Below are 21,542 nucleotides of genomic sequence, written 5' to 3' on the forward strand. Positions count from 1 at the left end.
GGACCACAGGCTCACCATGCTGCTGCGTGAGTCCCTGGCCACCGCTGGCTGCCGCACCACCATGATCGCCCACGTGTCAGATGCGCCAGCCCAGCATGCGGAGACGCTCAGCACCGTGCAGCTTGCCGCCCGCATCCACCGCCTGCGCAGGAAGAAGGCCAAGGTGCTCCCCACCTCCTGCCCACCTCATCCGGGGGCCCTCCCGGCTCCTGTGTCCACTGCAGGCCTCTGCTGGCCTGATTGGGGTGAGGGGGGGCAGCAGGTGGCCTGGAGCCTGGGTACATGTCCTGTGTGTTCTGGTGTTATGAGACTGTGCCCATGTGGCCCTCCCTGGGGGTGAGGAGCCCAGCCTGAGATCCCTGGATGCCTTGGGGCTTGCTGTATGTGGCTTGTGGTGGCCTCACTCCAGCCTGCTGCCCCTGCACAGGCCCTGGGGTGCTCAGGAGAGCCGCACCAACTCCACAGGGACTTCTTAGGGACCCATCTCTGGGGCTAGAGGGTGGTTACATGGCCCTTGGTGTGAGTCCTGGCCACTGGCCTGGGCACGCACGCTTGTCTTTTGAGCTTCCCGTTCCCTCCCGGTGTGGGGTAACACCGTTTTCTTTGTAAAGTTGCTAAGAATGGTCACTTAGGTTCTTCCCCTGAGACTCAGTACCGCTCCCAGTGTTTGGCGGGACATGGTCGGTGGTGGCTGCTGTGGTTTTCATCACGGTGACCACAGCATTGGCCCTGTGCTCTGGGGAGGGTCGGGGAAGCGGGGTTGGGATGGGATGAGTGGGTGCAGGGGAGACTGGGCTCACCAGCTCCACTTTTCTTTCCCCAGTATGCCTCCAGCTCCTCTGGTGGGGAGAGCTCCTGCGAGGAAGGCCGGGCCCGTCGGCCCCCGCACCTGCGGCCCTTCCATCCACGCACTGTGGCCCTGGACCCCGACCGCATGCCACCCTGCCTGCCTGGTGACCCCGATTACTCCTCCAGCAGCGAGCAGTCCTGTGACACGGTCATCTATGTGGGGCCTGGTGGGGCAGCGCTGTCAGACCGGGAGCTCACCGACAATGAAGGTCCGCCTGACTTCGTGCCCATCATCCCTGCCCTGAGCCGCCACCGGCCCTCCAAGGGCCCCCGAGATGCAGACCACTTCCGCTGCAGCACCTTCGCGGAGCTGCAGGAGCGGCTGGAATGCATGGACGGCAGTGAGGGTCCCTCAGGAGGTCCAGGTGGCACCGATGGAGCTCAGGCCAGCCCTGCCCGTGGGGGCCGGAAGCCCTCGCCACCGGAGGCTGCGTGCCCCAGGAAGGCCGTGGGCACCCCGATGGCTGCCAGCACCCCTCGAGGCAGCTCTGGCCCAGACACCCACCAGGGTGCCCCTGAGCCCTGCAAGGCCACTGTCTGGGGTGACCAGAGAGAGGACGGCAGCACTCGGCCCCAGCTGGTGGTCCCGGAAAAGGCTGCAGTGAGTGGAGGCAGGAGGCCATTGCCCAGCCCGGCTCCCCCACCCCCTCAGTTGCTGGAAGCCTGCAGAACCCCAGAGGAGCCTGGGGGAGAGGGCACTGATGGAGTGGCACGGACCCCTCCCGTGGGAATGAGTGGGCAGGTGGCTGGGTCCCCAATGATTCCTGGGGCCATCTGCCCCCGCCTGGCTGCTGGCAGTTGCTGTCCGGAGCGGGGCCTGCTAACCACCACAGTGACCCTGCAGCGGCCTGTGGAGCTCAACGGCGAGGACGAGCTGGTGTTCACGGTGGTGGAGGAGCTGTCCCTGGGGGGGCTTGCCGGAGCTGGGCGGCCCACCAGCCTGGCTAGCTTCGACAGCGACTGCTCCCTGCGGGCCCTGGCCTCGGGATCCCGGCCCGTTAGCATCATTAGCAGCATCAACGATGAGTTTGACGCCTACACCTCTCAGGCCCCTGAAGGGGGGCCCCTGGAGGGGGCGGCCTGGGCCAGCAGCAGTCACGGCTCCTCCATCAGCTCCTGGCTCAGCGAGGTTAGCATCTGTACCGCCGACAGCCGTGGCCCCACGCCGCAGCCCCCCTTCAGCCCTGATGCGCTGGCAGGGCTTGACCCTGGGGGCCCCCCTGCTCTAGATGGTTCCTTGGGGGATGGCAGCTCTGGGTTCCTGGAGCCAGACAGACCTGACAGTCCTGGGCCAACCTGGGGTCCGTGCCCTGGGGAAGTGGCTGAAGTGGCCCCATCCCGACCCGGCAGGGAGCCCCAGGCCGGGCCCTTGCGGGGGGCATCCGCAGCACAGACCATCCACTCCAGCCTCCCCCGGAAACCGAGGACTGCCTCTGCCACCACCCGTGTGGGCTGCACTCACCCGGGCCAGAGCCCACCTGGCTGTGGAGGCCTCTTTGAGGACCCGTGGCTGCTCCGGACAGGGGAGTGTGATGTCCAGGCAGCTTTTGCCGGCAGGGCCCCCAGCCCCACACTTGGCTCCCCCCGGCTGCCTGAGGCCCAGGCGATGCTAGCCTGTCCCCAGAGAGTGGTGGACGGGTGTGAGGTGGCAGCCAGGGCAGCCCGCAGGCCAGAGGCTGTGGCTCGGATCCCACCACTGCGAAGGGGTGCCACCACGCTGGGTGTGACAGTGCCAGCTGCGTCCTGGGGGGATGCTCTGGCAGAGGTGGTGGCCTGCTCGGGCAGCCTGAAGGCCTCCCCCACCAGCAAGAAGAGTCTGGCTCCCAAGGGGGGCTTCCTCCCGAGGCCCAGTGGGGCGGCCCCCCCGGCCCCACCCATGAGAAAGTCCAGCCTGGAGCACAGGAGCAGCCCGGCCTTGGTGCCTCCCCATGCCGTGAACCTGGCGCGTGCCGGGGCTGCCGCCGTCCTTCGAGGGGAGGAGGAGCCTAGGCCCGGCACCCGGGCTGACCACTCTGTCCCCAGGGCCACGTCCAGCCTGAAGGCCCGGGCCAGCAAGGTAGAAGCGGCACATCGTCTTGCCGGCCACGCGTCTCTGGAGCGGTACGAAGGCCTGGCGCACAGCAGCAGCAAGGGCCGGGAAGCCCCTGGGCGGCCTCCCCGAGCCGTACCCAAGCTGGGTGTGCCACCATCCAGCCCCACACACGGTCCAGCTCCTGCCTGTAGGAGCGGCGCAGCCAAGGCTGTGGGGGCCCCCAAGCCCCCTGCAGGTGGAGGCAAGGGCCGTAGCCTAGTGGCTGGCGGGTCGCGGGCTCTGGGGCCTTCGGTGAAGCTGTCGGCGGGTTCTGTGCCGGGCAGGAGCCCTGGCGGCCCTGTGGCTGGTCCCAGAGCAGCCCCACGGGCCGGGCCCAGTGTTGGGGCCAAGGCCGGCCGGGGTACCATCATGGGCACCAAGCAGGCGCTCCGGGCTGCTCACAGCCGCGTCCATGAGCTGTCGGCCAGTGGAGCCCCGGGCCGAGGTGGCTTCTCTTGGGGCTCAGCGGACTCGGACAGCGGCCATGACAGCGGTGTGAATGTTGGGGAGGAGCGGCCACCCCCAGGCCCGGCCCTGCCCTCACCCTACAGCAAGGTGACCGCCCCGCGGCGGCCCCAGCGCTACAGCAGCGGCCATGGCAGCGACAACAGCAGCGTGCTGAGTGGAGAGCTGCCGCCCGCCATGGGCCGCACCGCCCTTTTCCACCACAGTGGTGGCAGCAGCGGCTATGAGAGTCTGCGGCGTGACAGTGAGGCCACTGGCAGCGCCTCCTCTGCCCCTGACTCCATGAGCGAGAGTGGGGCTGCCTCCCCAGGTGCCCGCACCCGCAGCCTCAAGTCCCCCAAGAAGAGGGCCACAGGTAGGTGCGGAGGTGCACAGCCCTCTACAATTGACGGGCTTTCTGTGTGTAGCTGTGCACAGCGCTCCACAGTTTGCAGAGCTTTCTGTGTGTAGATGTGCACGGCCCTCTACAGTTTACAGGGCCAGGAGATAACTGGACAGATGGGCACAGCCTTCAAGGTCCCAGACACACACAGCCCTGAACAGTTTACAGACTTGCCTGGGGCTTTCTGTGTGTGGACGTGCACAGCCCTCTGCAGTTTATAAACACCCTGTACTTGCCCTTTTGTGGCCCCACCCTGCCCCAGAGGTCAATTCTAGTCTGTGTCAGGGCGAGCACAGGGGCAGCCCTGCACGGGTCGCCAGGCTGGGGCACTGGACTTGGTTCGGGTCCTGGGCCTTGCTGGCGAGTGTCCAGCTGCCTGGGAGGGCCCCACCAGGGCTGCCCCAAGGGACAGAACTGCTCAGATCATGGCAGGGAAAGTGGGGGCACTCTCGAGAGCTGTGGGCCTGGCTTGGGGTCGGCTCCCTCCCTGCCCTGGGCAGAGCACCAGGCTGAGGATTCCTGGACTGAACCCCTAAGGTCTCCCGGTCAAGACTTAGGCTAGCTCCTCAGCGTCCCCTCAGGGTCTGTGCCTGGATTGGGCCCCGCCTCTGCTCACCCTGTGCCCACCTCTCTGTTCCAGGTCTGCAGCGGCGGCGCCTCATTCCCGCCCCACTGCCCGACTCCTCTGCCCTGGGCCGTAAGCCCAGCCTCCCTGGGCAGTGGGTGGACCTGCCCCCGCCCCTGGCCGGCTCCCTGAAGGAGCCGTTCGAGATCAAGGTGTACGAGATCGACGACGTGGAGCGCCTTCAGCGGCCCCGCCCCACCCCGAGGGATGCCCCCACTCAGGTAGGGCTGGGGTCTGTGAGCCCTGGTGGGGAGGCCTGGCCACAGATGGCAGAGTGAGCCATCTGATGGGCTCATCAGGCCTCTGGGGCTGCGGCTGGGCAGCCCCTGACCTCACTTTCTGTCCACAGCCCTCCCAGGACACGAAGGTAAGAGCGGCTCTGCCCAGCCCAAGCCTGTGGCAGCTCTGACACTTTCCTTGGGCAGTGGGTGGGTGGCTGGGGGGTCCTGAGGCCACTGCTCCTATCTGCTGGAATTCTCCCCAGTCGTGGGGAGGGTGGTCCTAGAGCGGTGCCAGGACCCAGACAGGCATGGGTGGGCTGCCCCAGGTCCGCCCCCTGCCCGCCCTTGGAGCCCCACTGTGCCTGCCAAGGCCTGGCAGGTGAAGGGAGGTGGGGGCCACGGCAGGGCTGCTGGGGGTCTCTGGGGAGAGGGTCCCATGCCTGAGCCCCCCGCCCGGCCTGCCTCCCAGGGTCTGGCGTGTGTCAGTACAAGGCTGCGGCTGGTGGAGCGCAGGCAGCAGCGGCTACGGGAGGTGCAGGCCAAGCATGAGCACTTGTGCGAGGAGCTGGCGGAGACCCAGGGCCGGCTGATGCTGGAGCCTGGCCGCTGGCTGGAGCAGTGTGAGTCCCGCCTGCCCACGGACCCAGCCTGGCCCACCATGTGCCCTGACTCCTGCCCTCCCCTTCCCTCCCTGAGCCCCGTTGCTCTCCTGTACCTGCTCTCCCGTACCTCGTGGTGGGAAGGCTGGAAGGCAGGGTCGGCCGGGCCAAGATGCCTTTCCTGGGGCCTCTGGGGGCCAGGTGGCTGCCCCCAGCCTCGGGCCTGACACAGGTGCCCCTCCCCTCTCCTCCCCTTCCCAGTTGAGGTGGACCCGGAGCTGGAGCCCGAGTCGGCCGAGTACCTGGCGGCCCTGGAGCGAGCCACAGCAGCCCTGGAGCAGTGCGTGAACCTGTGCAAGGCGCACGTCATGATGGTCACCTGCTTCGACATCAGCGTTGCAGCCAGTGCTGCCGTCCCGGGGACGCAGGAGGTGGACGTCTGAAGCTGGGCACCAGACAGGATGGGGCGTGCAGGGGGCTGGAGGACGGGACGTGGGACGGAGCGAGGATGTGGTGGGGGCTGCGGGAGGAGGATGCGGAGGGATTCTGTGCAGGACGGGAGTGTCGGAGAGGAGACGGAGTGTGAGGGAGGGAGGGCCGGCCACGCGATGGACAGAGCGAGGGTGCCAGAGTGACCAGAAGACCGTCACCACCCAACAGCAACGCAAGTGCCTTTGACCTTGATTTGGACTTTTCTCCCTTTTGCATTTGGTGCTACAGACTTGAGACACCAGCAGAAGTTGTGTTCAGCCCGGCCCCGCTGCGCCTGTCCGGCCCGGGGCTGGCGCCGGTTGTGTTTGCGTCCGTCTTGCCTTCTTTGCAGCCAAGCAGTTTTTGTGGAGCGGGACTTACCTGCGTACCCCAGGGGTCTTTCAGGATTCAGGATGACTTTTCTTTTACAATGGTTTCCTCTCGGCAGAGCCCGGATTGTGGGGGATCTGTGTGGGGTTCTCAACGCAGATCCATCCCGGGGTCTCTCGGGCAGGGACGGCTGACCTCGAGTCCCCTCCCTTCCCGAGAACCTGCTCTGTCCCGAGGGCAGCTAACAAGGGCTGAGCCCCAGGCACAGGTTGCCTCTTCCACGGCAGGAATTTTTACCAAAACCACAAGCAAAAAACAAAACAGACCACCACGACCGACAACAGAGATGGGGGATAGGGTTTTGTAAAGGTTCTGTTAGGTTCATATTTTTATATCATTTTCCTCAAATGCGGAATTTGCTGTGGGAATTTGAAGACAAATGATCTATGTTTTTATGGTTTTCTAGGGAAGGTGTCCTGGGGGCCAGGCTGTCTCCAGCTGTGGGAGGCCTGCTCCCTGTGGGGGGCACCCTGAGCAGGGTGGGGGGCCTTGGGAGGCGCTTCTTGCCGAATGCAGACGAGGGGTGATCCTGCCAGCGTTTGCGACGTCCCTGCACGACAGGCTCATACTTTCTGAGGATCGTGCATAGTACAGGACGTCTGAACCTTTGTACAAATGTGTAGATGACATCTTGCTACAGCTTTTATTTGTGAATTAAAGATGCATCGGTGGTTCCCACGGCTGCTGAGTTCGTTGGGTGTCGGCAGACCCCTCATGCCCTGGTGTGCTGCCCTCTGAGGGTTCCCGGGTGAGGGGCAGTAAGTGTGGGAAGGATACATCCACGGGGACCCAGGGCTTTGGGTGCTGTGCCAGGGCCCACGATGCAGCCCCTGTGGGGCCCACGATGCCATGAGGGCCCTTCAGAGAAGGGGGAACATGACAGAGCTGGGATTCAAGCTTCCTCTCTGATCCGCTTTCTTGTTGGCTCTGCCCAGATCTTAGGGTCCCGAGGCTGGGGAAGGGAGCCAGGCTTGGGGGCTGGGCTGGTGGGAAACAGCCTTGTGTAAGCGGGCCCTGGCTCCCTTCTCTCTGGGTTATGCTATATGGGGAAGTTGAGGCAGGAGTGATCGCAGCATTTCCCTCCCAGAGTGTTATTGCCGTCCTCTGCCCCCTGCCTGCCTTTGCTCATGGGCTCAGGACCCCTGAACCACAGGAGGCCCCTCCCGGAGCAGCCTGGATGGAGGCTCTTCCCTGGAAGACTCAGGCCTGGGTCTGTCTTGGCCCTAGTTTGCTGGGTTTTCCCACGGTCAGAGGCCCCAGACCCTCTGGGGATCCCCAGCCCTTTGATTGCTCTGAGCTCATGGCCTCACCTGACCTGTACATATGTCCTCTGGGGCCACCTTAGCTGTTGCTCTGGTTGCCTTCTGGCCTCTTTGGAGTCCTGTCTGCTTTGCATTTGGTAGGCCCCCAGCTGAACCAGTTAGCTTCCTTAAGCCTGTTACTCTGTCCCCATGCCAGTATCTCCCGCCTGCCTGGCCTGCGAAGGTTGTGTCTGGGCACCTGCCCCTTTCTACGGCTTTGTACTGGCCTCCAGCTGCCCCACTCCACGTTCAACGTGAGGTCCTGGCCATGAGGCCTCACCATCTCCTGTGCTGTGATCCCCTGCCCAGTAGCTGGCTGTGCAGCCACTCTCTCCCTTAGAGACTCCCCATGTCCCCGGCTAGGTGCCCTTCCCTGGCTCCAGGCGGGAGATCATGGGGTCCCTCCTTGGTGGCTGCCCTAGGCCTCTCTGCCATGGTACGTCACACCTTGTGTGGTTTCTGCCTCTCTCCCTGCCTTGATGGGGCTCTTGGTGCCTGATGGGGTCTGAGTCATCACCTTCCCCGATCCTGGGCACAGGGCTGGGGAGACACTGGCTGAAGAAGGAATGAATGAATACATGAATGATGGCACCCCCTTAAAGAGGCTCTGGCTGTGGAGGAAGCAGGTCCAGGACAGCTCTGGCTGTCTGGAGAGAGTCTCCCGCCGGCCTTGCGCTGTGGTCCCACACAGAGCCAGTCCTTCATGTGGCCACAGGGCCCCCCAGGTCAGGCCACAGGGTCATCCACACCCAGGCCCCTAGTGTCCATCGCAGGTGGCCCTTTCTGGGATTGGGGTTGCAGGCCGGCCCGGGAGGCCGCTGGGGCCCCTGATTCTCCAGCCCCAGCTCCGCTTTTGTTTGAGGCCAGCGCTGCATCCCAGTAGAAACTCAGACTAATGTGGAGGGCAGGGTTGTTCCCGACAAGCCAAGGGCCACGCATGCCGGCTCTGTGCTGGGTTTGGAAACCTTGGCAAAGGGGTCGGGTCGGGGCAGGGTGTCATGGAGCTTGGGGTGGGGAGGGGTGATCCTCTCAGGACCCTGCTCTCAGGAGAGCCTGAGAAGCCCACCCACCCCATGTCCTGCAAACCCGGTGCAGCTGGCTGTGACCCCTGACCTGCACAGAGGCACTGGCCAGGCACTCCGTCCATGGGATCCAGGACAGTGCTGGGGTCACTGGGACTGGGTGGGTCAGGGTACCTCATCCTCAGGGACCAGGGTGATGCTGGACCCAGGAGGGAGGCTGGGGAGCTGCCCTGGAGCCCAGACCACTGCGGGGTGCTGGGCTCTTGCTGCCTTCTTGCGCTGCACCTGCACACCTGCAGGGGATGGGTGGATGCTGAGGTGTGTCTGGGTGGGTTCCTTTCTTTCATAGAGCGCACCACTGCCCCCTCCCAGTCTCTGTCATTGGAGGGGTCCAGAGCCTGCCTCTTGCTGGGGAGTCTCCCTGCCTGGACCCTGGTCCTCCCTGCCTGCTGGGCTGGCCTGGCTGGGGCCTCGGGGATGGTGGCGTTTGGGCAGGTCAGGCCGGGCCCATTTCCCACAGTTCAGGCCTGGCTCTCAGAGGGCGGTGCCTGTTTTACTGGACGTGGAATCCACTGTCCTGGGGCCACCCCAGGAGCTGGGGCGGCCTTTCATCTGGGACATCAAAGCCCTCAGCCCTGTCATTAGGGGCTGGAAAGCTGGCTGGGGAGCGGCCCAAGTAGGAGTCACCCATTTTATGGATGGGAAAGCGGCAGCCGCCCAGGACCCAGCTCTTTGACTAAAGCCGAAGCTAAGGCAGTGGCACCGACGCAGCCTGCAGGGAGCCTCCACCTCCTGCTTCTGGAACCTTTGGGGAAACTGAGGCCCTGAGAGGGCAAGGGCTGCTTGAGCCTCCAGCAAGTGTTCCTGGAGGGTGGCAGATTTGGAGTGTGCAGGGGCAGGATGGGAGGGGCTTACAGGGGAGGGTCAGGGTCAGCTCAGGCTGGGAGAAGTGGCGGCCTAGGGGGAGCCAGGCAGCTGCTGACGGTGGATGGCCAGGGCTGAGGCGGGTTTGGGGTTAGGGGAGTAGGCGCAGGAAAGGACCTTGCTGGGCTGTGCCGGGCACTGGCAAGATCCTCCCAGCTGGTGTCTCTTGTAGCCTCTGAGGCTGGCCTGGCATGTGGCCAACCTGCCCCTGCCATGGGGTGAGGTGCCCACCTGACTCACCCAGTAAGTCCAGGCCTGCCCTGACAGCCCTGCCCACCCCAGCCCTAGCACGGGAGACCACATTGTGAGATGAGGTAGCCAGGGCAGAGACCATCAGGCGGCTGAGAGGAGGCCAGAGCTGGGTGGGCTCGGCAGGCCAGTGGGACAGGAACTGAGCTACATGGCCTGGGACTCCACAGCCTGCCCTGCTCCCAGAGTGGCGGTTCCCCAGGGCCCTGCCAGCCTGTCTGCCTCACTCCTACTGGAGGGCGGCGGGGGTTTCCCTATTCCAAGGACTGGGATCCGAAGGAGGCGGAAGAGCAGAGGCCCCTCATCCCTGGACTCAGGATCCTTCTACCTGGCTGGGCGTGGCAGGCGTCTGGGAAGCGGCCTGCAGCTTCAGTAGCAGGCACTGGTCTCGGAGGTTCCCTGCGAGCCTCCTCCTGTGGTCACCGTCCCAGGGACCGCAAGTGCAACCCATGGCGATGGTCATGGGATGGTGACAGTAGGGTGGTAAGGGGACAGTGGCAGCAATGACAGTGGGAATGCTGGCAGAGGAGCGTTGGTGGCAGGGAGGCTGGTGGCGGTGGCCGGGGTGGGGCCATTGGCACAGCAGCAGCAATACTGGGGATGGTGGCAGCAGAGATCCCACCAGCCTGGCCGATGGGGCAGCATCCTAGACCGAAGTGGAGCTGCTAGCCCCTCCTGGCCTGCTGGTCCCTTTGTTGCCTTCGGGCCTGGGTTCCTCATGAGGCCAGCAGGACGTGGCCCAGGCCTGGCCCTTTCCCGACCCCTTTTTCCCTGGGAACTGGGAGTGAGGTCACATCAGCAGCCTCCACGGGGTTCTCACTGGGTCCTGAGCCCCAGCAGCTGAATGGGGGGAGTGAGGGCGGCCTGGAGTGCCCGAGATGGGAGCCCTAAATAAACAGCAGCGGGGTCATTGCCCGACAATGCCTACGTTTTCCCCTGGTCCTGGGCTGGGAGGGGAGGCTCTGCCAGTCCCCCTGTGTCTCGAGCCTCAGTCTCCCCCTCTGCCGAGGTTCCTGTTCACATGTGCGGGCATGTGTGTGAACGTGGCTCAGCACCTGTCCTCATCTGCTTCCCCTCCCTGGGGCCACCCCCGGCTGCCATGGAATGGACGGTGCTCTGGGCTTTCCGGAAGGGTACCAGTCTCGGGCACCCACGCCATGGTTCCCTGGGAATCCAAGGAGGCCCCTGTCCTGTGACTGCACCCCACGCCCCAGGGCCTGTCTGCAGCCCTGGCGGGAGGGTGATTCCTGGGGTGGAGGCCACCTGCCTACTCCTCTCCTGGGAATGAGCCCCGCCCCACGTGGTTAGGGGCCTGGGATGTGCTCCCAGCAAACAGGAAGCCCAGGGTGACTTCTCCCTCCTGACATTGTGTTTACCAAGGCGGAATCCAGGCCTGTTTCCACACAGGAAACCCAGGAGGCTGGAAGAGGCTGGGAAGGAATTCCCTAGGCCGGCCAAGACGCTCCGGCTTCCTGTAGGACAGGCAGGCAGTGTGGGGTGGGGATGGGGTGGGGTGGGGGTAGAGGTGTGGGGTGAGTGCGTTTGGGGTTGAGGGATGGGGTAGAGGTGGGAGTGGGGGTAGAGGATTGGGGTGGGTGTGGGAGGTATGAGTAGAGGGATGAGGTGGTGGTAGGATGGGATGGGGTGGAGTACAAGGATGGTGTAGTGGGGATGGGGATAGGAATGGGGTGGGGGTAGGGATGGGGTGGGGTAGAAATGGGGATGGGGATAGGAATGGGGTGGGGGTAGGGATGGGGTGGGGTAGAAGTGGGGATGGGGATAGGAATGGGGTGGGGGTAGGGATGGGGTGGGGGGGTAGAGGGATGGGGTGGAGTGAGGGTGGGTGTGGGGGGAAGGGGTGGGGGTGGTTGTAGGGGATGGGTGGGGGTGGGGTAGAGGGATGGGGTGGGGTAGATGGATGGGGTGGGGTGAGGGTTGGTGTGGGGGGATGGGGTTGGGGTAGGGATGGGGTCAGAGGGTAGAGAGATGAGGTGGGGTGAGGGTGGGTATGGGGGGATGGGGTAGGGGTAGAGGTGGGGGGTAGATGGATGGGGTGGGGGCGGGGGGATGGGTGGGAGTGATTATAGGGGATTGGTGAGGGTGGGGTAGAGGGATGGGATGGGGTGGGTGTGGAGGATGGGGTGGAGGTGGGATGAGTGTTGAGGGTAGAGGTGGTAGGCAGCTAGGAGGCCAGAGAGGCTGCTGGGGCTCCAGGTGGCCGTGGTGGAACCCCCTTCAGAGCTCTGGATTTGGTGGCAGCCTTGAACGTCCCTGTGTCCCCATGTTGTCACTGGGACCTGGAGGCTCAGGCCCTGGTCTGTCTCCCTTCAGACAGGCCAAGGCAGAGGGCCACAGTGTCTCCCTCTGCAGAGTCCTTGTGGCCGGCACAGGGGACACGTGAGCACAGACGTTTGTAATTTAAGGGCAGGGGCTTCCGGGAGAGCTGGGAGCAGAGTGGGGTCCCGAAGGTGCTCACTGCACACCTGGGCCTGGGGCAGCCAGAGGGTCCCGCCTAAACTCCCTCCTGGCCGCCTTGTCAGGAGGAGGTGTCATGTCTCAAATGTGGGCCCCCCTGCCCTCCCCGTCTACCTGCACCCAGCTGCACCCGACCTTGGCCTTCGGGGCCGCTGTTTGTTTCAGAGTCATCTTTTAAAACTAAGCCTTCTTTTGGGCTTGCAGAAAACTCTGAGGCTCGCACAGAGCCCCCACGCCCGACTGCAGGCTCCAGTGCCCCCTCCCATGAGCAATGCAGCGAGGCGGTGCCGGCGGCCCCAACTCAGGTTGCCCAAGTTCCTGCCTACTACCCCTTCCAGGCTCCACCTCCTGGGGCAGAGACGTAAAGCCCTTGGAATTCTGCACGAGAGATTTGTCTCTTCTCTCTCATTTATTAATTTATTCAAATACTTACGGCAGAATGGACTTAGAGATGTTTGTTTTGTACTTTGGGTTACATTCAATACTACTAGTTTCATGACTAAAGCTGTTCCAGCTCTGGCCACTGGGAGCCTATCAGCTGCCTGGCATTGGTTTTGGATACTCACCCGTTGCCCCCAGGCCCCAGAGGTGAGCTGGTGCTGTCTGGTTCTTAGGCCTGCGGGCATGTGCTTTCCCTTCTCCCACCCGCCACACACGTGGCTGACGCGTCCCCACCGTGACGTGTGATTATATATATATTTATTTATTTTTAGAAAGGGCCTCGCTATCTTCCAGGCTGGAGTACAGTGGCGCGATCACAGCTCACTGCAGTCTCAAGCTCCCAGGTTCAAGTGATCCTCCAGCCTCAGCCTCCCATGTAGCTGGGACCACAGGTGTGCCACCATGCTTGGCTAGTTTGAGGAGGGGTCTCATTTTGTTTCCCAGGCTGGTCTGGAACTCCTGGGCTCAAGTGATCCTCCTGCCTTGGCCTCCCAAAGTGCTGAGAGTACAGGCATGAGCCATTGCCCCGGCCCTTGGATAACACTTCACACCAGTTGCCTTGCACGGTCCTTAGCTCTCTGCTTGACAGACCCTGAGCCCACAGGCCTGGGAGTCTCCACCTGTCTGAAGGTGCAGAAGTGAGGGGTTGTAATGACTGAGGCCCCGGCGTGATGGGGGGTCGAGGTCTCCAAGCACCCAGGTGGAAGGGAGTGTTTCTGGGTCCCCTGAGCAGATGGGAGCTCCTGCTGGGAGGAACTGTACCTGGGAAGAGGGGACCCCCCCGCCCAGGCCCCTGAGCAGCCCAGGACCCTCTGCCCAGGAGGTCTGAGGTGAAATGAGGCCCCTGGACATGCCCCAGGAGGGTGCTGTCCAGGGTCGCAGCCCTGTGCCAGGCTGGGGCCTCCCTGGTGAACTCGGTGGGCTGGAGTGGATGAATGGCATGCGGGAGGTGCCTGCTGGCTGCCGGAGCGGGTGATGCTGGGCTAGTTACCATTGTGACACGGCCTGGCCCTGGGGTAGTGACATTCCTGAGAACCCACAGGGTGACATCACTGCATAGCTGCCTTCACACTGTCGTCACCATCACGGGAGTGTGAGGTCAGATGGACGTGCTGCCCCCGGGTGTCAGGCCCCTGCCAGTGCCAGCCAGTTGCCCCACCTGCCAGTCTGCCCCACCTGCCATCCGGGGCTTCAGCTGGCTTTCTGAAGCATCCCCTGGACCTGTCGGGGATGGCCTGAGGGTGGGGAGGGCTGAGACTGCTGCCACTTCCTTGCCATTCCTGGGGGGCGGCAGGGTCACCATTTGCTCCCACTGCTGACCCGGAGGAAGGCAGCCTCTCTCCTTGGTGGGCTCCTGGTTGTCTCAGCCCTTTGGGGAAACACTTGGTCCAGGTTCGGGAAATAGCTTTGCTGCCCTCGGGAAAGCCCATGTGCCTCACAGAGGAAAGTCCCAGGCAGGGCCATTGGTGACACTGGAACCCTGAAAGGACCTTGCATAGCTGGGCAGGAAGGGACCAGGGACTTGAGGGGCGCAGGGATGGCGCCTGGCCAGCCACTGCGCTGCGGGTCCTGGGCAGGTGCCCCCTTTCTGTGCCTCGATTTCCCCTCCTGTAGCCGTCCGCTGCGTCTGAGCTGGCTGATTTGGAATAAATCTCTGCCATTTCTCTAGCCCCAGGGGCGGTGGGCCGTATTTCTCGCAGCCTCAGCGGCTGTCCCACAAAGCTAATCCGCCTGGCAGAGGGGTGACACTAAATCCTGCGCCCAGGCTGATTTGTGGGCCTGCCTGTGCTGGCGCAGGGCTCGCTGGCATCTTTATGAGGCAGGATGAGCCTCACTGAGAACCAGAGCAGGCTGGGTGTGATCTACAGCCTGGGTGAGCCCCACCTGCCAGCGGTCATGCACACCCACTGGGCGGGGTGCTCTGGCCCAGGCTGAGGGCAGCCAGGTGTCTGCCTCCTGTTAGTCCTGCTCTGGGAGCCTTGGAATTCACCTTCAGGAAGGAGTTTCACAGCACACAGCTGTCCAGGGGGCACTTCCCGAGCATCGTGGGCTGGACTCTGGGCCAAGCTGAGCTGAGAGGGGACTGATGAGGGAGACCCAGGTCCTGCCCGTAGGGAACTCAGGCTTCCTGGGGCATGGGCAGGCGACACCTCTTTGCCAAGGCAGGAGGGATCAGTCCATTCTGGCTTGGAGGGTGGGTGAGCCAGGAGGGCATCTGCTTCTGAGACAGCCTGCAAAGCATCGGCACTGGAAATTGCCTGGGTTCCAACCCCAGCTCTGCCACTTTTACCACCTGGGCTGCCGGAGAAGCTCCCTGGGATGGGCAGGGATGGGGCCCAGCCGGCCTGGCAGGGGCCTGGAGAGCAAGAGGGCGAGGCACTCTGTCTCGGGGGGACCCCAGTGAGGCCCCCATGCACCTGCGTTCGTTGTATTCTCCTCAGCAGCCCAGAAGGCTCCCGTTAGCTTTACCCAGTGGACCGGCTGAGCGCCTGGGAGGGCAGTTCCTCAGGGCTGGTTGCTGTGTGAGGGGAGCCAGGGTCCCTGGGACAGTGCAGGGGGTGAAGAAGCACGTAGCAGGCCCCCTACAGCCTCACAGTGCCACGGGGCTGGCGGCACGGCCAGTGCTCTGAGCCATTGCTGCAGGAGGAGCGCCCTGGCTCAGTTAGTCTGAGGCGGGACCTGGAGGCGGGTGCAGGACACAGGTCAGGCTGAGCAGGTGGCTGGTGCAGGCCACCGTTTACTTGTTTACTTACCTCCTGTTATGCTGATCTGCCTGAGAGATTCGGTCCCCGCTGCGTGTGTCAGGCCATGCGATTTGTTAATAAGACGCAGAGGAGAATAAAACACCTCTGCCAGGCGGCCAGAGTTAGCCCTTGGTGTGTGCAGATTTGTGCAGGTGCACACGTACACATGGGCACACGCATGCAGGGACACACGTGCAGACATACGGGCACACATGCACCTAGGGACATGCACACACACACATGCACACATGGGCGCACATGCATGTGGGCACACACATGTACACATACACATGCACACATGGGTGCATGCACGCACACACGTGCACTCAGGAGTCATGGGACCCAATGCCCTGTGCTTATGTCCATCTTCTTGGCGCCTTGGCATGGGGGCTTCCCCACCGGCCCCCACCTCCAGCTCTTCCTGGCAAGCCCGTGGGGAGGGGAGGAGCTTTGCCTTGGTTCTCACAGACAGGCATGAAGAGCAAATCTGCCCAGCAAAGGTTGGGTGGCCTGGGAACCCAAGCCCAGTCTGCTGGACACGGCTCAGGTGCTAGACCGAGGGCTGCCACTTGCGGGCAGAGGAGGCCTCCGAGCTGCTGCCAGGAGGAAGAGGCCGGTCTCCAGGGTTGGGGGTTCAGGGCTGTGGGTTTGGAGATCTGGGGGTCCTGGGTCTGAGGATCTGAGGTGGGAGGACCTGGGAATCTGTGAGTTTGGGGATTGAAGCTTCAGCTCAGAGCCCAGTGCTGCTTTGGATTCTCCCCTGAAGGAACCTGGAGTAGAGCACCAGCATTTTCTTCCAGAAGCTTCTATTGGGCCACTATTATCTCAGACTGGTACCCGGCCAGGCCATGCATGGGAAGGCGGCCTCTGGTGGCCTGTGGCCAGCTGTGCTTGGTGACTTCCAGGTCAGAGCCTAGGTAGGCTGGCCCAGATCCCCAGAGGGTCCACCCAGGGCAGATGGGCTTCCCGGTGTAGGCTGCATCTGTGGAGCTCAGGGAAGGGGGTGTGCGGGAGGGCAAGGGGGCTGCTGAGGGTGGGATGTGGGTGGAGGAGGCAGGATGGAAGGAAGGGGCAGGGCTGAGACCTGGGCGGTAATGGGGCCACATACAGAAGGACCCACATTGTGATATGCCCAGTCACCACCACCTTGAAATTCGTAACAACCCTTGGACAAGGTGCCCAGGGTTTCTGTCACGCGGTGGGCCCGCCCCCCCCCCACAATTATGTAGCTGGTTCTGAAGAGGGGACTCCAGGAGCGGGAAGGGCAGGCGCAGAGGCTGAGGTGGGAGTGCTGGGGAGGCTGGGGGTCTGGGCTGGCTGTCTCCATTCCTGATTCCTACCCTGGGGGCAGTGGGTGGGGCTGGCCTGGTCTGCAGCTCACTGTCCTGAACCCCAGTTGCCTCCATCCCGTGCCTCCTCCCCGCTCCCCACCATAAGCCAGGCTGCAGGGGTGGGCTGTATTCCCAGACTCAGCATCCAAAACCACCCTGTGACCTAGGAAAGCCCTTTGGCCTCGCACTGATGAAATGACACTGCCCTTTGACCTTTGCACCTCAAAGGATGGAGGTTGGAAAGGTCTGGCGAGAGCCACAGCCTGGCCTTGCAGGAGCCAGCTCCGGCCTGTGACCGCAGCCCCCTGGGCCTCAGTTTCCCATTATGGAAATGGGAACTTGGAGGCCTAGGGCTCCCTGAGCAGTAGAGTTGGGTGGTCCCTGAACGGGGAGAGCAGAGGCTTTGGGGCAAGAAGTTTTGGTGGGTGAGAGGCAGAGGTGGAGAACACAGGCAGGGGCCTCCCCTTGCACCTGCATCCAGGGGAACAGAGGACGTGCAGGCCAAGACCCTCGGAGGTCTGAGGACTGGGCCCAGGTTGGGGTGGGCATGGTGGCTCGGCCATGTGGGGAGGCGGAGAACTGCTCGTAAATCAACGCTGCCGTCAGCTGAATGGCAATTGTGGATTGGGGTGGCCATCGGGGCTGACTTCCTGGGTCTGACGGGTTCATCACAGAGAAGCAGCACAGGAGAGGCGGCTCTGCCTGGGAACCCACCTGCATGGACCACACGGCCCAGGGCCTGCCAATTCCTGCTTCTCGTTCCTGGGTGGGGCTCACCTAGTGTCACAGAGACAGAGTGTTGGGCAGTGACTGGCCTCAGTGCCCAGACCAGCTGGGCTATCTGAGTGCAAATTCTGCCTGCTGTGTGACCCCAGGTGTGCTACTGAACCTCTCTGTGCTCCTCTGAAACTGGAGATCCGTATTCGCCCCTACCTCACTGGGGCTCAGTTAGATGATTTGACCTAGGGTGTGCGGGGTATGTGGCTTAGTGGTGCCTGGCACATAAGGAACGCCAATGGATTTGGTTCTGATGGGGATGGCGTGGACAGGGGTAGGATGCTGTGGGGACAGTGCAGCCTCCGTTGGGTCCACGGCCAGGCTCTACTCCCACCAGCTGTGTGGACTCCACATGGAGCCTGGGAAATAGAAAAAGGCCTGTCAAGTGCCCGGAGCCAGCAGCGCAGGGCAGGGGCACCAGGAGCTGCTGCCTGGCCCTCCCTAGGGCAGTGACTATCTGCTGCCATTGCCACGGGGATTTATCAGGGGCCTTCCGTTTCCAGGTGTGGGCAAGTATCTGAGTCACCTCCTGTTACAGACCAGGAAGGCCAGGTCCAGGGCAGGCCAGCCTTCACAAGGCTGACAGGGAAGGAAGGAGAGCCTTGGGTCTGGGCAGGAGGATGGGCAGCCACAAGGAGGGCCAGCCCCACCCTGGGGCCACACTGGGTTGCATCTGCCCCTGGAGTGAGCCTGGTGGGGCCAGAGGGGCACTGCAAGGGGGCAGAGGCCCTCCTCCCACTCGGCATGGACTCTCCAGAGACTGGCTGGCCCTGAGGGCTCATCCGGGAGCCTGGTGCCCTCACTCTTCAGAGCAGCTCAGCACCTAGAGCCCGGCCAGCTGAAGGAGCTGGGTGGTGGTTGAGATGGGCTGGTGGGGTCAGTGGGACAGGCTCTGGCTTCTGGGGGCAAGGAATGAGCTGGAGGCGGGGGAGAAGGAAGGGGCTGGGCGTTGGGTGGGCTGACACATGGGATGTGCCTGCTGAGGCCTGTGGGTGGGTATTGGTCTGGGGATAGCCCTGCCCCTGTGTGTACCTGGCTCCCTCCTCCAGGCAGCTCCCCAGTCTCAGGCTCAGCTACCCAGAGCCCTCTGCCCTTGTCTTTCTGCCCAGCTCTTGGGGGCTGTCCCGCTTCTGTGTCCCAAGGGCCTCATTCAGAGCTGAGGCCGGGACTGGGATGCTCCCCTGCCCGTGGCTGGCTGGCCCACTCTCTCTCCTGGTCCCTTTGCTGCAAGGTGGGTGAGGAGGGTCTCCGCCACACTTGAGAGCTTCTAGCTGCAGGTGCACCAGGCACAGGCATCATGGCTTCGGATGCCAATATATGGGGTGTGAACACAGAGCCAGGGCAGGTTGAGCAGACTCGCAAATGAGCCTGCAGCCCCCAGGGAGGCCTTTCGGGAGACTCCAGCCATCTCCCAGGGACCTACCCCAGTGCACCCCTGGGGAAATGGAGGCCGGGGGGTGGTCTCCTCTTGCAAGGCTGCTCAGCCCTCTCCTCTCTCACCACCGAGGCCTCTGCCTTCAAGGGCAGATCTCACAGCCTTCAAGGGCAGAGCCCCAGTGCCCTTCTCTTGGCATCTGTGCCCACTTCTCGGCCCCCACCCTGGCCACTCCCCCACCCTGTGAATGTGTCGTTGGTCTGTCCCTTTGTGGCCCTCAACCCTGTCCTCCTCCCTGCACTCTCCCTGGGCCACCTGCCCCTGCCCTGGGGCTTCACGTCCCCCTGGGCCACCTTGGCCCCCAGACCCCATCCCTGTGCCCCAGATCTGCAATCCTGTCGTTTCTCTGGTATCTGCCCCATGTCCCCCTGGCTCCCAGATCTCTCATACTTGTTCTCCCCTATGCACCCCTCCCGGGGGCCCTGTTTCATCCTCTTCTGGAACCAAGACATGAACTTGGACTCCCTCCTTGCTGTCAGTACCTCCAACCCAGCCCCACTGCCATGGCAGTGTCGGGACCCTCAAGCTCTCAGGGCTGGTCCAGGAAGAGCCTCTGTCCAGGTGACCTGGGCACAGGGGGAGCATGGCAGTGGCAGGGGCAGGTGGGAAGGGATTGGCTTAAAATGCAGCATTCGCTTAAAAACACAAAGAACATTTGTTCACTGAGAAGTCAGGTCCTGCTCCGGTTGGTCTGTTTTTGGTTTTTACCTGGGTTTTTGGTAATTCCCTGGTTTGCTTTGAGGTGCTTCCGGGCATCAGCCAGCCCCGCATCCTGGTGGGGTTTCCCGGGGCCTCATTTATGCTCCCCCTGGAGGTACCAGAGGGTCTTCTTTTCTCTTAAAGAAATCAATATTTGCACAGTTCAGTGCTGGGAAGGCCTCTGGCCGAGGTGGCCTGGGCACCCTGAGCCGTGAGGGGTCAGGGTTGGGGAGAGGGGAGGGGTGGAGGAATGGCTTCTGCAGAGACGGTCTCGGTACCCTCAGCTCGGGACTGTGGATGTGCCGTCCTGGAGCAGGTGCCTGTCTCTCCGTGGCTGTGGCTCGGTGCCATGGGTTCTGGACAGCAGGGCACCTGCCCGCCCAGGGCTCCGGAGCAGTGAGGCTAGTTTGGGTCCTCAGCTCTGTCCTTGCTGGGCAGCGATTTCCTCTTCTGTAAAATGGGGAGAGCTGTCCCTCGTCCTGGAGGGTGAAGTGGGTGGTGTCCTGACCATGTGATGGTCCCTGGTGCCCAGCACATGGTGGGTTCAGTGAAGCCAGAATTTTCCAGTTCTTCTTTAGTTCCCTAGACCCAAGTGCTCAGCTTGTGCTGCGTCAGGGCTGTGTTGAGGGAGGGAAGTCAGGTGTAGACTGTGCTCTTAAGAGCTTCTACGGTCCAGGGCGTCACCTACGGTCCGTCAGGTGACCGATGGTCTAGCAGACGATTAGGCCGGGAGAGAGGCAGAGAAAGTGTCGGGGACTCGGAGGGAAGTGCTTCCACCTGGGCCAGGGGTGGTCAGGGAAGACTTCCTGGAAGAGGAGGTGCTTAGGGCAGAGAGAACCAGAGATGCAGGGGTGAGGGTCCTCCTGGCAGGTATCTGTTGCAGGGGATGTCTGTGCCCAGCGAGGCCAGGGGTGAGCTCCACTGCTGGCTGAGCTGTGGGGGCGGCCAGGCAGGGCCCAGCATGCCAGGCTGAGGATGGGGCCAAGGGGGGCATGGCATGCTGGTCCCCCTGCTGGGTGTTCTCTGTTGGGGACTGGACAGTGGCGTCTTTCAACGAGCCCCCTCTCAGGCCCTGCCCTGGGGTCTCTCCATAGACCACTCTTCACACGCAGACCCTCCTGCTAGCGGACGGGGCCCCAGCGAGGCATGTGGACCCTGTACAGAGTTCTCATGCAGCCAAGGACATCAGCCCACCTGAGACAGGTGCCCCATAGCAGTGGCGGGAGCCAGAGGCATCCCAGGGACAGCAGCAGGGGCTGCCTGCGGTTTGGAAGTCCCACCTGTGCCCAGACCACCAGCAGGGTCTCTCCTTCCCAAACCACCCATTTTCCAATTCTGGGGGCATCAGAGATTTCTGGGGGCATGGGGTGGGGCAGGAAAGGGTGGTGCGGGGGGCTGAGCGGGAGGGAGAGGGTGGGATGAGGTCCTGCATGCTGGACAGGACTGATGCATCACCCATGCCAGGGAATCTGAGTCTGGAACACAGAAAGGACCCACAGCCATCGGGTGTCCCTGGGCCTGAGCTTGCTGGGCCCAGGGCAGGCCGGGCTGCTTCTAGCCTGGGGAACTCAGCAGACCCTGGACCGCTCCGGGGTGGGTGAGAGGCTGTGGAGGGAGCCCTGCCCTGGCCGGCTGACCTCACAGCCCTCTCCTGCAGATGGGCAGTTGAGGAGTAAAAGAATGAAAAGGAATCAAACAGCCCCAGGAGACGCAGGTGAGGCTGGGCGACGAGAAGAAGCTGGAGATGGGGCTGCATGGTGGGCAGCGGCAGGGCAGGCATATGGGGTGAAGGAGGCTGGGGCGTCCGGCGTGGTGGAGGCAGCTCGAGTTTGGCGGAAGGGTGAAGCGCGGGGCCTGGGGCCATAGGAAGCCATGCAGTTTGGGGGTCTGGTTAGGTCTGAGATGCTTTGGGTGGTCCGGGAGACGCGGCCCATAGGCAGCTCCAGGTGGAAGCTTTGGGCTGAGGCAGAGGTTGCCTATGCACTCGCCAGCTCGTTAATTCATCCTTCATTCTTGCCAGGAGCTGTTGGGGGAGGCCATGCCGGGGGCCGGCTCCTCCTGCCTGACAGGA

At 63.2% G+C, this 21,542-nt stretch overlaps 1 protein-coding gene across 5 annotated transcripts in view; it reads left to right on the forward strand.

The window, feature by feature from the left end:
- The window catches only part of KIF26A (kinesin family member 26A), a 42,628-nt gene extending 35,881 nt beyond the window's left edge, over window positions 1-6,747 (forward strand). For 3 of the 5 annotated variants that reach the window (XM_030931744.1, XM_030931746.1, XM_030931747.1), the window contains 6 exons: window positions 1-163; window positions 824-3,740; window positions 4,408-4,613; window positions 4,742-4,759; window positions 5,083-5,233; window positions 5,474-6,747. In XM_030931744.1, the coding sequence (XP_030787604.1) occupies window positions 1-163; window positions 824-3,740; window positions 4,408-4,613; window positions 4,742-4,759; window positions 5,083-5,233; window positions 5,474-5,655 (3,637 nt within the window). In that variant the 3' untranslated portion in view covers window positions 5,656-6,747. The remainder of the gene's footprint in view (window positions 164-823; window positions 3,741-4,407; window positions 4,614-4,741; window positions 4,760-5,082; window positions 5,234-5,473) is intronic. The other 2 variants (XM_030931745.1, XM_010376943.2) reach the window with 1 other exon arrangement.
- The last annotated feature ends 14,795 nt before the right edge of the window (window positions 6,748-21,542 follow it).

Source organism: Rhinopithecus roxellana, chromosome 5, assembly GCF_007565055.1.
Source record: "Rhinopithecus roxellana isolate Shanxi Qingling chromosome 5, ASM756505v1, whole genome shotgun sequence".
Classification (NCBI taxonomy): domain Eukaryota; kingdom Metazoa; phylum Chordata; class Mammalia; order Primates; family Cercopithecidae; genus Rhinopithecus; species Rhinopithecus roxellana.